We start from the raw sequence: 17,257 nt of genomic DNA on the forward strand, positions 1-17,257 counted from the left end.
CCAGGACTCATCCCTGAATGAAACATGCATGAATCTAACCCTAAATAGCATACAAAAGACTTTGAGAACCAAACCAACAGACAACCACCAAGGTCATAGAGTAACCATCGAATAGTGCACACCTGAAAAGCCTTTGAAAACTGAACAGAAGAAGGTAGGAACTTGCAATCTAAGCTAGTCAATTGCCTGTTAAAACAAAAATGTTGACATCTTCATAGGATTGAAAAAGACCCAGTATCTCATAACAGAATATTTAAAATTTCGAGGATACAATCCAAAATTATACAACATATGAAGAACCATAAACATTTCAACTTGAACGGAAAGAGACAATCAATGGACACTAAAGCTGAGATGACAGATGTTGGAGTTATCTGACAGACGTTAAAGCATCCATTATAAAAATGCTTGAGCAAGTAATTGTGAACACATGTGAAACAAATGTTAAAACAGAAAGACTCAGAAAAGAGGCAGAAGATATAAATAAGAACCAAATGGAAATTTTAGAATTGAAAAATAAAATAAACCAAAATTATATTTACTTGGATGGACTTAATAGAAGACTAGAGATAACAGAGGAAAGAGTTAGTGAACTTGAAGATATATCAATGGAACAATAACATCTGACATTCATGTCACTGAAGTCCCAGAGGAGAGAAGAAATACCATGGTGCTGAAAAAACACTGGAAAAATAATGGCTGTAAATGTCTCAAGTTTGCAGAAAGACATACATTTACAAATTCAAAAAGCAGGATAAATGGGGTTGTATGCACAACTATGTGATAATACTATGAGCAAGTGATTAGGTACTCTGAATGGTTTGTATGGTGTTCTAGTTTGCTAATGCTGCTGGAATGCAAAACACCAGAAATGGATGGGCTTTTATAAAGGGGATTTATCTGGTTACAAAGCTACAGTCTTAAGGCCATAAAATGTCCAATGTAAGTCATCAACAATCAGGAACCTTCACTGGAGGATGGCCCATGGTGTCCGGAAAACCTCTGTTAGCTGGCAAGGCATGTGGCTGGTGCCTGCTCCAAAGTTTAGGGCTTGGGGTGGCAGAACATTTCCAGAGCATCGAGGTGGAAGGCCTACCCTCGACCTCCAGGGCAAACTCACCCTTTCCATGCATGTGGGCTGCTCCGCTCTCCCAGCCCGCGACCTCTTGACTCCAGACCTCAACCTCCATGGCTCTGTCTTTGAAGAAATTTTTCCTTCAATTTGTTCCTTGTCTGTCTCCTCCCGTCCAGACTGGCAATGGTTCTGTCTATAAAGATCTTGCAAAAATTCTGCTGGCTTGACACAAAGCACACAGGGGTCAAAGCCATTAGACAATAGGACTTTCCACAAATCCTTTCTGCTTAACTCCTTTTTCAATGTTAGCTTGTACTGAAATGGCAGCTGGGTTCTATGTTTGGTTACAGCCTCACGTTGGGCTGTAGCATCTGGGATTCCACACCCTGGAAGCCTGGAATTTTCCAAGCCATTAGCTTCTGGTTTCTTTGAATCTAAGAGTTCAGTTCTCAGTTTATCTCTCTCTGCTCTCATTTTACCATAAGCTGCAAGGAGAAGCCAGGGTACATCCTCTACATGTAGTCTGGAGGTCTCCTCAGCTAAGTATTCCAAGTTGTTGCTTTCAAATTCTTCCTTCCATCTGACACCAGGAATCAATTTTGCCAAATTCTCTGCCACTTTAAAACAAGGATAACCTTTCTTCCAGTTCACAACAACACATTCATCATTTCTGTTCAAGGCCTTGTCGGGAGTATCTTTAGAGTCCATATTTCCACAAACAGTCTCTTCAAAGCAGTTTAGTTCTTTTCTATCAAGCTCCTCACAATTCTTCTAGAATCTCCCCTTATCCATTTAAAAAGCTGTTCCAACATGTTTGGTATTTGCAAACTCAGCAGCAAAAGCACCCCACTTCTGGTACCAAAATCTGTTCTAGTTTGCTAATGCTGCTGGAATGCAAAACACCAGAAATGGATTGGCTTTTATAAAGGAGGTTTATTTGGTTACAAGGCTATAGTCTTAAGGCCATAAAATGTCCAATGTAAGTCATCAACAATCAGGTACCTCCACTGAGGGATGGCCCATGGTATCTGGAAAACCTCTGTTAGTTGGGAAGGTACATGGCTGGCACCTTCTCCAAAGTTCTGGTTTCAAAATGGCTTTCTCCCAGAATGTTCCTCTCTAGGCTGCAGTTCCTCAAAAACGTCACTCTTAGTTGCATTTGGGATATTTGTCCTCTCTCAGCTTCTCTGGAGCAAGAGCCTGCTTTCAATGGCCATCTTCAAATTGTCTCTCATCTGCAGCTCCTGTGCTTTCTTCAAAGTGTTCCTCTTGGCTGTAGCTCCTCTTCAAAATGTCACTCACAGCTGCACTGAGTTCCCTCTGCCAGTCAGCTCATTTATATGGCTCCACTGATCAAGGCCCACCCTAAATGGGTGGGGCCATGCCTCCGTGGAAATATCTCATCAGAGTTATCACCTACAGTTGGGTGGGGCGCATTTCCATGCAAACAACCTAATCCAAACGTTCCAACTTAATCCCCACTAATATGTCTGTCCCACAAGATTGCATCAAAGAATATGGCTTTTTCTGGGGGACATAAACATTCAAACCAGCACATATGGTATGTGAATATATCTCAATAAACTACAAAAAAAAAAAAAAAAGCAGAATGAACCCTAACTAGGATAAACCCAAAGAAATCCATGCTCAGATACATCATAATCAGACTTTGAAAACTAAACATAAAGAAAAAATCTTCAAAGCTGTCAGAGAAAAATGATGAATTTCTTATAGGGGAAAAAAATTAAAACAATTGCAGATTATTTTTCAGAAACCATGAAGGACAGAAGGAAAAAACAAAACATTTTTAAACTGCTGAAAGAAAATAACTGTCAACTGTGGAATCTATTCAGCAAAAACATCCTTCAGGAATGAAGGTGAAATAAAGACAGTCTCAGATGAAGGGAAACTAAGAGAATTCCTAGCCAGTGGAGCTCTATAAGAATTGCAAAACAAAGTTCTTCAGTCAGAAGGGAAATGATACAAGAAGCAAACTTGGTACATAAAGAATGAATAGAAAGCAAAAGAAATGGTAAATAGCTAGGTAAATAAAACAGACTAATTTGTCTTAGTTTGCTGGACTTTGATAACACATAACACACAATGGAATGATTTAAACAACAGGAATTTATTGCCCATGGTTTTGGAGGCTAGAGAGGTTCAAAACCAAGGTTTCAGCAAGGTCGTGTTTTTTCCAAAGTTTGTAGCATGCTGGTGATGGAAACTCTCCATCAAATGGTAATCTCTCTGGCTTCTCCTACTTCTGGCGTGTACTGATTGCGTTCAGATCTCCTCTGCTTATGACTCTAGTCATATGGATTAAGGCCCACCCTGATTCACTTTGGCCTCAAAGATCCTATTCACAGATGAGTTCACACCCACAGGACTGCAGGTTAGGACTTGAACATGTTTTTATGGGAGACACAGTTCAACCCACCATACTTTTACTTTCCTCTTGAGTTCCTTAAAATAACTCATGGTTTGAAAACAAAAATTATAACATTGTCTAATGGGGTTTATAATTTATGTAAATGTAATAGAAACAGCAACTATAGCTTAAAGGATAGAAGATAAAGGGTGATAAGGTTTCTACATGTCAACTGAAGCAGTGAAATACTGATTCTAAGTAGACAGTGAAAAGTTAAGTTTCGATTTTATAATTCCTAGAGCAAATCACTAAAAAATGTTTACACACAGAGATATAGTCAAAGTCACAATAGATAAATTAAAATGGAATATAAATGTTCAAGTAACTCCCAAAAAACAGGATGGGGGAAACAAAGAATGTGGAGTGAATGGCACTCTCATCCATAGCTGGTGGGAATGTAAAATGGTACAATCCCTTCGGAAAACTGCCAGTTTCTTAAAAAGTGAACATATATATACCTAGATATTTCACTGCTCAAAGAGAAATAAAAGTTCATGTCCATATAAAGATTTGTACATGAATATTCATGACAGTTTCATACGTCATACTCCAAAACTGGAAACAACCTGAATGCTCATCAAGAGAATAGATAAACAAATTGTGGTGTAGCCACACAATGGAATACTCCTCAGCAATAAAAAGGAATTGATGCATGCAACAATACAGAGAAATCTCAAAATGATTAAAATAACTATGCCAAATGAAAGCCAGACAAAAAACTACTAGATTTGTATCAAATTCTAGACTGTGCAAATTAATCTATAGTTATAGAAAGCAGATAAGTGGTTTCCTGGAGTAGGAGGGGAGTGAAGCCAGGAGGGGAGGGAGAGATTACAAAGGTCATGGGGAAACACTTGGGGTTATGGATATGTTCATTATCTTGATTATGGTGATAGTTTCACAAATGTATAAACAGGTAAAAACTCATCAAATTGCATACTCTTAATTTAATGTACAGTTTTTTATATGACAATTATACCTCAATAAAGCTGTAAAAAGAAGGGCCTGAATTGTGAACATTGCATATCAGTGTTCATGCTTTTGCCCTTAACCACTAACAGGTTTTTTTTTGGGGGGAGGGGTACTAGGAAGGACCTGGGGCAAATGGGACTGTATAGTTAACTTAGTTAAGAACAAACATCACTAAATGAGGGAAATATTTAAATATACAGGCAGCTCTCAACCTGCAGTTTTGATATACATGAATTTCAGTTATCACCATTTAGTTAAATAACACCAGACCCCCAACAACATGGTTCAATTAGCATTGCCACAGTGTATTAGCTGTAATGGCATAAAGCACAAACTTTGCTACTAGCTTTTCAGTCCACAAATCACTATATAAAGAATATGTACATCATGATAAGTGACCAATTTACATCATTTCTTTCAAAGTCTGTAGGTGATTAGTCACTTATGCATCTCTTATCCAATTCACAGAAAACTGCAAAGAATGTTTTTTTTTTTTTACCTCTCTCTGCCCCTAAAACAAACCCACAAAATATTTTACAAAACAGGATAACCAAAAGAAGGAATTGACCAACAAAGGTGATGTACACCAAAGAAATGAAAAGTGATAATGCAGGAAGTGAAACTGAAATTGAAGGTATATGGAGTAATAGAAGAAACAGCTGATTGTGGGACTGCTGCCATTTGAGACACTCTAGACTTTGAAACCAAGGAACTTAATGAAGATGAACTTACTGACATAAATGAGAAAAAGCAGTTGTGATAAAAAGAATGAAGATGCCCCAGAGAAAGTGAGTGGCAAAAAACTTCACATTAAAGAAACTCTAGGAGATTATTTTATAACACTGAAAGCTCAAGGGATACAATTATTGGAATCTGATCTAAATTTAGAAAATATGACAATTCCCCAAGGCATAGAAAAGATGCTTTACCATTTTTTTTCAATAAGAGTAAGGATTTTTTTTTTTGATGAAAATTTTTAAAGATTATGGAACAATCATAAATTTTCCCATTGATTAAGATTACTTTGCAAGGTTTCAGCGTGCATGATCATTGTTAGAGACCTGCACTGCTGTGCAAGGAGCCTGAATAATCATTTGCCAACTGTTTGAAGTAGAATTAAGTCTTCTGATTAGAGTGTCACATCATCTTTCTTTTACAAACCACACTCATATTATATATATATTTTCAATGATTTTCAAAGTTTTTAAAAATTTTGTTTTTAATTAATTTTAGGTGAAGGAAAACTTTGGATATATGTAAAGCAATTGTATGTGGAATCCTTCTCAAGCAATTGTTCTCATTCCTACACATGAGAATAATTTGGGGAACTTTGAAAAAAAATCCTGGTGCCCCAGAATCTTTGGGGTTGGAACTTTGGCATGAGAATTTTTCCCAAAAACCCTAGGTAATTCCAGGATTCTGTCAAAGTTGTAAAACTGTTAAATATTTTTATACTTTCTCCCCAATCTTTATAATTGTAGAATCAGTCATTCTTAATTAAATAGCATTTTGTTCTTAAGCCATTTTTTTTGGATTGAGTCTTTCAAAAGCATTCCATTTAGTTTTTGTAAGAATAGCAACTTTCTTTGTATTCATATTTTATCAGCTCCCATAAAAATTACATAGTCAGAATCATCAGTAAAACTGGCATTAATGGGGTTATGGTAAAATACTGATTTTTGATAAGCACACAACTCAATTGGTGGGAGAGAGGTGCATGGGATTATCAGAGTATAGGTTTTTAGCCAAAAGTGATAAGCATGCTCCAGGAATCAGCATGTTTTACAGAAAAAATGAAAAGGTGGTTAATCTGGTGATTTGGTTAGGGGTCTTTTCACTGTATTCAGCTTTTATTTCTTCTATGTGAGATGTTTAGGTATCGGAATTTTGACAAACAGCTATACTTAGCTGTTTCCCTGGACCCCGGACCTTTTGAAATTATGAGACTCTGAAAGACCAAATTTTTCAGACCCTAAGTGGCTCACATGATTTAAAATATTACTGATACAAGACTTCTGAACATATTAAACTTAACCACAGGGGGGGAAAAGTAATGTCGCTTTTTTTTTTTGAAAAAAGTACTGTTATTTTCAATGTAATTAAAAATAAGATAATAGGCAATTTCACTGATTTCCCAGTGTTTACTCTGCTGATGATAATGGAAGGAGTATAGTACTTGACAGTAAGAACAATTTTTGACACAAATAAATTTTGCTTTAGTTCTTGCAGCCACTATTGTAAAAACATTTGGATATGTCTGCATGCTGTAACCTATTAGAGTAGATGACTGAACTGAAAAGGAATTACTGTCATTTCTATATTAACTGAGTTAGGGAGAGAGAAACAGCAAGAGAAACAACCCTGCAACCCCAATCATGTTTAAAACGAACCAAAATGTGGTAAAAAGTAGATTTAATGCTAACTTATTTAGTTAAAATTACACACAATATTTAGAAACACCATTCTAAAAGCATAATTCTGAAATCTAAAGCTAATACAATGTTGTAAGACACAAAACATCACAAAAATGGTTTGCTGAAAACAGCCAAAATATTACTACCATCAAGCAAAATAGTTGATTATTTTCGCCTGTTTCACAGTTTGGTAAATGATTCCGAATGATCTCCACTTTCTAGTGTTCACGCGTTTGGGTAATCCCCTCTTCTTGAGTGTGAGCTAGACCTAGTGCCTCACTTCTAAGGAACAGAATACAACAAAAGTAATGGGATGTCACTTTTGAGATTAGATTACAAAACTTACTTGACTTCTCTTGCTCACTCTGATAGAAGACAGTTGTTATTTTGTGAACTGCCAAATATAGAGGCCCATGTGGCAAGGAACTGAGGGATTCTTCCAGACAAAAGCCAGTAGGGAACTGAATCCTGCCTACAACCACTTGAGAGAGCTAGGAAATGGATCCTTTCCCTTGGAAACCTTGAAATGGCTGCAGCCCCAGCCAACACCTTGATTACAGTCTTGTAAGAAGCTCTTAGCCAGAGGACTTACGCTAAGACACATCTGGATTACTGACCCCTAGATCCTATGAGATAATAAATCTTTGCTGTTTCAAGCCACTGTTTTTGGGTACCTTGTTATCCAGCCATTGATAACAAATATGCAGCTGAGTTCTTTGGGATATTAGAAAGAATCATATCATCAGTTAGTCAACAAGTAAACTGTTCTCTTTGCTTTTCCCCCTTTAAATGTAAAATTCTTTAAAAAGTCATTAATGTTGGTGGTTCCCAATTCATAGCCTCTCTGTCATTCTCCAACTCAATGAAATCTTATTTTTATCCCTACTATTCCTCTGAAACTGCTCTTTTCAAGGTCATTAGTGATCATATGTTGGTTGAATGCAATGCACAGTTTTTATTCCTTCTTAATGCCTTATTTTTCTTGAGTGCATGTCATTCACTTGACACTTGTGTGCCAAATCCTCTTCTAGGAACTGGAAATATAGGTCCCTTTTCTCATGGGGGTTAAGAAAACAATAGACTAATAAGAAAATAAATACATACTATATTTCAGTCATAATAAATTCAATGAAGAAAATAAAGCAGTGATGGGATATAGAACTACTGAGAACAAAGGAAGGGGGTAGGAGGAAATCATTTGACACAGTTGATGTTCACTGCTAAAACACCATCTTCTCTCAGCATGTACGATAACTCATCTCCTTGATTTTCCTTCCACCCTTCTGGTTACTCCTTTTTAGTTCATTTATGGTCTTTTCTGCCCAACCTTAAATGTTGATGTTTCTCAGGTTTTTGCCATTGGACTGCATCTATCCTTACTCTAAAAATCATGCCATGGTAATCTCATCTCCTCCCCATGACTTCATGTAGCATCTTACATTACAGATGTTTAAATTTTTCCTGAGCACTGTGCCACTGTGTCTGACACTCTCCAACTGAGTATCTTCATGGGTTCTTCAAAATCAATATGGGTAAAATTAAAATCATCATATTTCCTCCTATAAAACTTGCTCCTTCTTTGGAAAACTCTATCTCAGAGAATGTCACCCTCATTTACACTGCTTTACAAGCCACATATCTGGAAATCATTGTCAACTCTTCCCTTTTCATCATTCACTATATCCAATCAGTTTCCAGGGCCAGTTGATTCTAATTCTTAAATATTTTTCAAATCTCTCCACTAACTTCATCCCAACTGCTATCTCCCTGGCCTAGGATTCCATAACTTAGGTTGCCTAAGTTGGCTCAGTCTTGCTCTCAAATTCAATCTTTGAAGTTGGCAAAATGCAATAGTTGTCATCTTATTCTAATCTTCATACCTCTTGACTAAGCACATAAGGCACTTCCTTATCTAGTCTCTATTTCTCCAGCTTCATCCCTTGTCAATGGCCCCTGCCATCACTCTCCCCACCCCCAACTCTCTGCTCTAGTCATGCTGACCTTTATTCAATATCTGGCCTATTGAATCATGTCCCCCAAAAAGACATATTCAAGTCTTAATCAGCGTTCCTGTAGGTGTAAACCCACTTGCAAAAATTTTGAAGATGTTATTAAAGTGTGGCCTGATTTGTGAATAGGATCTTTGAAGATCCTATTCTATTTGTGAATAGGATTTAGATGAGGCTGAAATGAATCAGGGTGAGCCTTAATCTCATATGACTTATGTCCTTATACACAAAGCAAACTGGACAGGGAAGAAGCAGCCAGAAGTCAGCAGAAATCAGAGGAGCACACAAAAGGAGAGAAAGATCATCATGTGATGGAGAACTCTGGGAGAAAGCAAGCCCTGCCAATACCTTGATGTTGGTAAACTATGGGATGATAAACTTCCAATGTTTAAGCCAACCCACTGTATGGTATTTGTCATAGCAGCCCTGGAAATCTAAGACACTTATCTAGCCTCTGCCTACTTCTCCAGCCACATCTCTTGTCAATGCCCACCCCACCCCCCGCCCTTGTGCTTTAGTCATGCTGAACTTTGTTCAGTACATCTACCTCTAACGAACTGCCCGACACGCAGTAGGTGCTCACTAAACATGTGGACTGACTTACTGGACGAATCCTTGGAGGACAATTATTCCTTGGGGACATAACATGAGAAAGAAAGAATAAAGTAAAATGAAAAAGTATATTCATTTAGATTTATAGTACCTTCAACTGAGCCCGCGTGGGCACCCACCGCCTACAAGCTACGAAAGAGTATACACAAGGCATCCCATGTCGCAAGCCACAGAGCAGCAGCAGAGAGCAAAGCAGAGTTTGGTGGGAGGAAACTGAGAATGGGGTGAGAAAGTGTGGGATAAGGCTAACACGGCCGCTCTTCCGGAGACTAACAGATCTGATGAGAAAAAAGCAAGGTTTTCTTCACCTCCGCGTGGACTCTGCTCGCCGAAGGCGAAGAGGGTCGTCCAAACCCGCTTGTCGTGCAGATAAAAACCCCAGCATCCCGTTCCCTCACACAGGCTTGACTACAGGATGCCGCCATGACAGAGCTCAGAGGCGGGGCTATAACAACGGGGTCTCTCATTGGCCAAACGGTGAAGTGCTCCGACCATTGGTAAACACCTTTATTGGAAGAGCACGGATAGAGTCGGTTTGACTTCATCAGCCTGGTTGGGGGGCGGGGTCAGCAGTTGGAGTGCTCTTCCTTATGCGCCCGCAGGTCTTGATGCTGCTCACGCTGGGAGCAGGCTGGACGGCATGCGGCATGGGTTGGTTTCAGAGTTTGTTTCGCGGCTTGTGGAGAGCGCTGTCAAAGGAAGTGAAGCAGCACGTGGGCACTGACCAGTTCGGGAACAAATACTATTATATCTCGGAGCACAAGAACTGGAGAGGTGAGACGAATACGAGGGCAGCAATTGCGTGGTCACTAAATGAGGAAAAAGTGAGAGCGTCTGGTAAACTAAAACAACGTGCGAGACTTAATGTTACCTGAGGGGAGATCCACGAGTTCATTTACCCCTCTAGCCCCCTTCCCTCTGGAGTCCGAGCCTTGCTCCTCCGGCCTGGTTCAAGGCCACTTTCGTTGGTTTTACGCTGCGGCCTGGATGCGCGCAGACACACCCCATCCCTCCAGGACCCCGAGCAGGTCTGCTGGAGGACGCTTCAGTTTTTGTCCTTGCCATAGAATAACGTGGACAAGGGCAAGCCCACGGAGGTTCTTGAGCATAAGTGGTTCAGGAGGAGCAGGGAAGTGGCTGTTCCCGCTCTTGTGTCCCCCTTGCAACCCAGGGCAGGTGTAATTGAGGTGTATCTTCAGCGCCTCTGGTTTCCACTTTCTTGATGCTTACCTTTCTCAGTGGCGTCTTGGCTATATCGCTGGCCTCATGCGTGGTCACCTTCCTCACAACCAAAACCTGTCAGGAGTAGGTCCGTGCACCGTGACAGAGTGGAAAAACGATCCCTACGTAGCGCCATATTTTCTTTCCCAGGAGTTTGTATTCTAAGGCCTTTTTGAGCTCAACTTAAGGTGCATGACTCTAATCGTGGGATTTCTGCGTAGGATTCGTCCGAAGTAACGGAGCGGGTTATTTTGAGAGTTTGGAGGCGTTCCTGTTGGTTGGAAAAACGCCACGCAGCAGCTGTCATAACCTCTTCTGTGCTATTCCGTCGCCGCAGTGTGGAGGATCTCAGGCTTCAGGGTCTTCGGTTAGAATCTAAGCTCTGACATGAAACTTAATAGCTGGGGGGTCACAGACAAAGTATTTGTCTTCCCAAAGTGTCAAGATCCTCACTTGAAAGTTAGGGATAATAATAATAACAACAATAATACTGAGATGTACTAACCCCTTTTCAGACTTGTATTCCATTTATTTTCCATAACTCCTAACAAAGGGAACTACTCCTTCCTTAATTATAGAGCACATGTAAACTGTACCTATGATTTGTAACTCAAATTTATTTTGCCTAGGATTTTTCTGTAACTTATTTTAATATCGTAGACTTATTTCCCAATGAATTTTAAATTCTAGCAGGGCAGAGACTATGTCTTTGTCAGTAACAATAAAAAATATGCAAAACATCAACTTGATTTTTTTTTAATTGAAGTATAATTTCCATATGGCAATGTTCACCATTTATGGTTTATAGTTTTATGATTTTGACAGATGTGTACAATCTTGTATCTCTCACCGTCATCAAGGTAATAGAAGACTTTCATCACTCCCCATATTCCCTCCTGCTCCTTTAGTAGTCATTCCATCCCCCTCCACAGCCCTTAACAACCACTGATATGTTTTCTGCCCCTATAGTTTTGCTTTTTCCAGAATATTCTATAAATGGAATCATACAGCATATAGCCTTTTGAATCTGGCTTATTTCACATAGCGTAATGCACTTGAGATTTATCAGTGTATCAATAGTTTGTTCCTTTTTATTTGCTATCCATTGTATGGGTTTACCAGTTTGTTTATCCATTCACTACCTGAAGGACATTAGGGTGGTTTCTAGCTTTTGGTGATTGTGAGGAAAGCTGCTATAAACAATCTCATAGAGGTTTTTGTGTGAATATAAGCTTTCATTTCTCTTGGGTCAATTCCCTAGGAGTGGAATTGCTGGTTTGTGTAGTAAATATATGTTTAACCTTGTAAGAAATTACCAACTGTTTTCCATGGTGGCTGTGCCATTTTGCATTCCTTCTGGCAATGCATGAAAGTTCTAGTTGCTTCACATTCTCACTAGCACTTGGTATTATCAGTTTTTTAAATCATTCTAATTGGTATATAGTGATAACTTATTGTGGTTATAATTACCATTTCTCTAATGACTGAGGATGATGAGCTTCTTTCCAAGTGCTTATTAACCATCCAAAGATCTTTGGTGAAGTATCTCTTCAAATCTTTTACTCATTTAAAAAAATTTATTTGTATGAAATTTTTATCATTCATTTCAGTGAAAATACAGTATCATTAAAGAAAATTTAAATTAACAAAATCATGTCTATCCTACAATAACATAAATATATTCATTTTTACAAGTTCTTAGTCATCATCTATTTGTATGAATATTCTCTTGCATAATTGTAATTGCAGTTTTTACAGTTTCATTGAGGTATAATTGACATAAAATTGCATGTATTTGAAATGTATATTTGGATAAGTTTTAACATATATATAGATCCATGAAACCATCAACACAATAAAGATAATGAACATATCCATCACCCACAAACATTTTCTTGTGCCCTTTTCTAATCCTACCCTTATGTAGCTCTCTGGTTCCTTTCCCCAGACAACCACTGATTTGATTTCTGACACTATAGTTTGTATATTCTAGAATTTATCCATAGTAGGACATTTGGGTTGCTTCCAGTTTTTGATGATTATGAACTGAGCTGCAAGAAACACTCACATATGAGTTTATGTGAATGTAAGTTTTCATTTCCCTTGAGTAAATACTCAGGAGTGTGATTTCTGGGTCATATGTACTCTAGCTTACTCTGCAAAATGGGAATAACAATACCTACCTAACCTCACAAGATACTTCTGCTACTTAAGAGAGAAAAACAGAGTAATGTAGCATTTAAGAGAATGGGTTAAATGTCAAAATTAATTTGAGTTAATTTTTGGAGAGCTTTCATTTATTTCTCTTTTGATTTCTTTTATGGAGGCCTTTTATTTGATTTCTTTCATCAGTGATTTGTTTATTTCAGCATAGAGATCATGCACATATTTTGTTGAATTTATTCTGAAGTATTTTATATTTTATGGTATTATTATAAATAATGCTTTTTAATATTTCAATTTCTACTTCTTCATTGCTAGTAGAAATGCAACTGATTTTTCTATATGGACTGTGTATCTGCAATCTAATTTTACTTATTAGTTCTAGTAGATTTTTCATAGTTTCCCTGGGATATTCTGAGTAGGTAATTATGTCAACTGTGGATAGAGGCAAATTTATTTTTGCCCTTCCAATCTGCCTTTTCTTAACTTTTCTTGCCATATTGCACTGTATAGGACCACTAGTACAGTGTTGAATAGGAGTGGTGAAAGTATATATCTTTGCTTTCTTCCTTTGGGAGGAAAGCATTTCATCTTTTATTATTAAGTATGGTATTAGCTGTAAGCTTCTTGTAGATGTCCTTTATAACATTTAGAAAGTCCCCTTCTGTTTCTAGTCTGCTGAGAGTTTTTTTTTTCATGAATTGTTGTTTTTTTTTTCCAAATCCTTTATTTGTTATCTATTGTAATACATGGCTAAAACAATCCATGTAGGAAATTTACATAGAGAAGAAGAAAGGGCTCAAATCATGACCTCAGATTCCACCTTAAGAAACTAAAGGAAGAGCATTTAAAACCAAGTAAAAGTGGAATATTCTTATGGTGAATTACACTGATTGATTTTTAATGTCAAACTAGCCTTGCATTTGTAGGATAAACTCCAGTTGGTTATAATTGTGTTACTTATTCCTTAAATGCTTGGTATAATTTGTCATTGAAGCCATCTGGATCTAGAGTGTTCTTGTTGGAAGGTTTTAACTACAAATTTAATATATTTAACAGATGTTTTTTTCCTTGAGTGAGCTTTGGTAGTTTGTGTCTTTCAAGGAATTTGCCCATTTAATCTTAACTGTTGGTCATAATATCACTTCATTATTCATCTAATGCCTGTAGGATTTGTAGTGATGTTTCCTCTTTCATTCTTGAAGTTGATAATTTGTATCTGCTCTCTTTTTTTCTTGGTCTGTCTGATGATTTGTTTGTTAATTTTATTGATCTTTTCAAAGAACCAACTTTGGGTTTCATTGACTTTCTCTGTAAGATTTTTTCTTCAGGTTTGATTTTCTTCTCTTTGCTTATATCTTCATTGTTTCCCTTCTTCCACTTTCATTTGGTTTTATTTGCCTTTTTTTTTTTTTTTAGTTTCTTATAGAAGCTGAGATCATAATTTGAGCTCTTCTTTTCTATGTAAATTTCCTGTAAGCACTGTTGTACCCATATTTCACAAATTTTTGTATATTTTCCATTTTCATTCAATTAAAATATTTTCAGATTTCCTTTTGTACTTTCTCTTTGACCTATGTGTTATCTAGAAGTTTTTTTTTTTTTAAATTTCCAAATATTTGGGGATTTTCCAGATATCTTTCTAGTGTTGATTTCTGGTTTAATTCCATAATTATAATATTTTTAATTCCATAATAATCAGAGAATGTATTTTGTATGATTTAAAGCTTTTAAATTTATTATAACTTGTCACATGGTTAGATCTGTTTTGCCTTATTTGTGACATCTACAAGCTATTCACTTAAGTGACAACTAGGACTCCCTATGGGAGTACTGGCGGCATTTTCAAAGTTCTGTGACTTGACCCCCAACATTTACCCCTTGCTCTCAGTCCTGCCGCTTGCTCCAAGCTTGGGGTTTTCTCAGGACTTCTGTTTTTGGGAAAACCTATATAGAGTTATTCTAGGCTGGCCTGTCTGCCTGTGCTGATTCGCAGACCAGTCAGCCCTTCTGAGTTTGCCTTCTGCTTATCCTGTACCATTCATTAATTTTCTCATGTGACAAATATTTATTGAGCTCTGCTCTGTATAAAACATATGTGTTTTATGTATTTCAGACCTATTAGCCTTAGTTTCTGGCCTTTTGATGGTACCTTTATCTGTTTTCTAGCACAGTTATATCCCCCTCCCCTTATTTTTATATTCTTTTAAAAATTGAAAAAGATTTGGGGAGATACAAGGTAAACATAAATCACTGAATATCTTTCTTATTTTGTTATGGTAAATGCTCCAAATTATTATTCAGGGGCTAAAATACTCATTAGAAATAAGAGTATCTTTCCCATGGTGTAATAACTCTTCTAATATAATTGAGGTTTGGACTTAGTTTAATTTGTCCTTCTAAATCTAGTTTCTTTGCCAGCTTCAAACTTCTATTAAGATACCCAGTCTTATTTTTTCCTTTCAAGATGAATAAATCATCATCTAATAAATTGAAACCTGCATCATCCACTGACTTGTGTAATTATAAATCTACATTGTTTCAGACGGTGTCACCTCAACCTCTTTGTATTTAGTACTTAAGTATATAAAAAATTTAATTAATTAGTACTTAAGAAGTAGGTATTAAGAACTGGAACAAATCAAATGGTCAAAATTATTAACAAAGGTGTCTTGTTTCAGTAAGTAATTTGAAGGTTATGATATAGCTTTTTGAATGTGGTATGTAGTTTAGAATTTAGGAAATTTCAGATTTATCCAGCAGGTGGCAGCACTGTTTAAAAAATTTTAGTTTGCAGTTTTTAAATATTTTTTCTTTGAGTTGATTTGAGGGAGGAATGATTGAATCTATTGTGTTTCTCCAAGTAAACACTGTATTATTCTTTCAGAAACTGCTAATTTTTAGGACAAGGATTAAAAATGACAGTATAGAATATTTCTAGTCCAGTCATGTACAGTGATGTGATTGGCAATTATATTTTGAAGAACTGACAAAAAATTTTAAAAATCATGCGTATAGTTTTCCAACATTAAGTAAAATTCTGCCTTGAGTAATCATAGATCATGCAATGTGATCATCACCGTGGGATATCAAGTCAATAAAATATTCTGAAATGTTTTATGATTTTAGCTAAAACATGTCTTCTGTTTAAAGATAGAAAAAAAGAGCCATTTACTTTGAACTACTTTTGCAGCATACAAAATAATAATTGTAATTATTATAATGTAATGTCAATAACAGCAAAGATGATAATTAGTATTTATTAAATCCTTTGTAATAGGAACTGTTCTAAGCAGTTGTCATGTTTCACTGTATTTGAGGAAGAATTACAGCAAATGAGGAAAATAATATACTAGTGTTGATTTGTCAAGATCACTTAAGTGATGAAGCTCCGCTTGTTTCTCCATAAATGACATTTTTTACATAACTGTGGAAATTTGAATATTAGGTAATTGTTAAGGAATTCAGTTTTATGTCAGTAAAAATCAGATGAAACTGCTACTTTTCTTGCTTACACCTCTTACTTTTCAAAGTACTATAAATTCAGCAATCCACTTCTGCTGCTATTTGAAGTCTTTCTAAGTGTAAATTACTCTGCAAGGCATGCAAAAATGCATTGATATGCTTGCGTTTTTTTTTTCTTTTACCAAAAACTTTATTTTGAAAAAATTTTATTTTTGCAGAAAAACTGCAAAGATAGTATAGAGAGTTCTCTTACAGCCTGCACCCAACTTCCTCTAATATTAACATCTACATAACCGTGGTATATTTATCAAAATTAAGCAATTAGTATTGGTACGTTACTACTAGCTAAACTACAGACTTTATTTGGGTTTTATTAGTTTTCCACTATTCTTTTTTTTTTTTTTTTTAATCATCATTTTATTGAGATATATTCACATACCACGCAGTCATACAAAACAAATCGTACTTTCGATTGTTTACAGTACCATTACATAGTTGTACATTCATCACCTAAATCAATCCCTGACACCTTCATTAGCACACACACAAAAATAACAAGAATAATAATTAGAGTGAAAAAGAGCAATTGAAGTAAAAAAGAACACTGGGTACCTTTGTCTGTTTGTTTCCTTCCCCTATTTTTCTACTCATCCATCCATAAACTAGACAAAGTGGAGTGTGGCCCTTATGGATTTCCCAATCCCATTGTCACCCCTCATAAGCTACATTTTTATACAACTGTCTTCGAGATTCATGGGTTCTGGGTTGTAGTTTGATAGTTACAGGTATCCACCACCAGCTACCCCAATTCTTTAGAACCTAAAAAGGGTTGTCTAAAGTGTGCGTAAGAGTGCCCTCCAGAGTGACCTCTCGGCTCGTTTTGGAATCTCTCTGCCAC

At 36.7% G+C, this 17,257-nt stretch overlaps 2 protein-coding genes across 3 annotated transcripts in view; one reads left to right on the plus strand and one right to left on the minus strand.

Annotated features, from left to right (window-relative positions):
• Positions 1-9,974, minus strand: part of ERCC8 (ERCC excision repair 8, CSA ubiquitin ligase complex subunit) — a 51,721-nt gene extending 41,747 nt beyond the window's left edge. For both annotated transcript variants that reach the window (XM_037798726.1, XM_037798725.1), the window contains exon 1: positions 9,819-9,974. In XM_037798726.1, the coding sequence (XP_037654654.1) occupies positions 9,819-9,895 (77 nt within the window). In that variant the 5' untranslated portion in view covers positions 9,896-9,974. The remainder of the gene's footprint in view (positions 1-9,818) is intronic.
• An 81-nt stretch (positions 9,975-10,055) lies between these two features.
• The window catches only part of NDUFAF2 (NADH:ubiquinone oxidoreductase complex assembly factor 2), a 231,034-nt gene continuing 223,832 nt past the window's right edge, over positions 10,056-17,257 (plus strand). Inside the window, exon 1 of the mRNA XM_037798730.1 lies at positions 10,056-10,284. Coding sequence (XP_037654658.1) covers positions 10,101-10,284 — 184 coding nt within the window. The 5' untranslated portion in view covers positions 10,056-10,100. The remainder of the gene's footprint in view (positions 10,285-17,257) is intronic.

The sequence above is a fragment of the Choloepus didactylus genome, chromosome 11, assembly GCF_015220235.1.
Source record: "Choloepus didactylus isolate mChoDid1 chromosome 11, mChoDid1.pri, whole genome shotgun sequence".
NCBI classification, from domain to species: domain Eukaryota; kingdom Metazoa; phylum Chordata; class Mammalia; order Pilosa; family Megalonychidae; genus Choloepus; species Choloepus didactylus.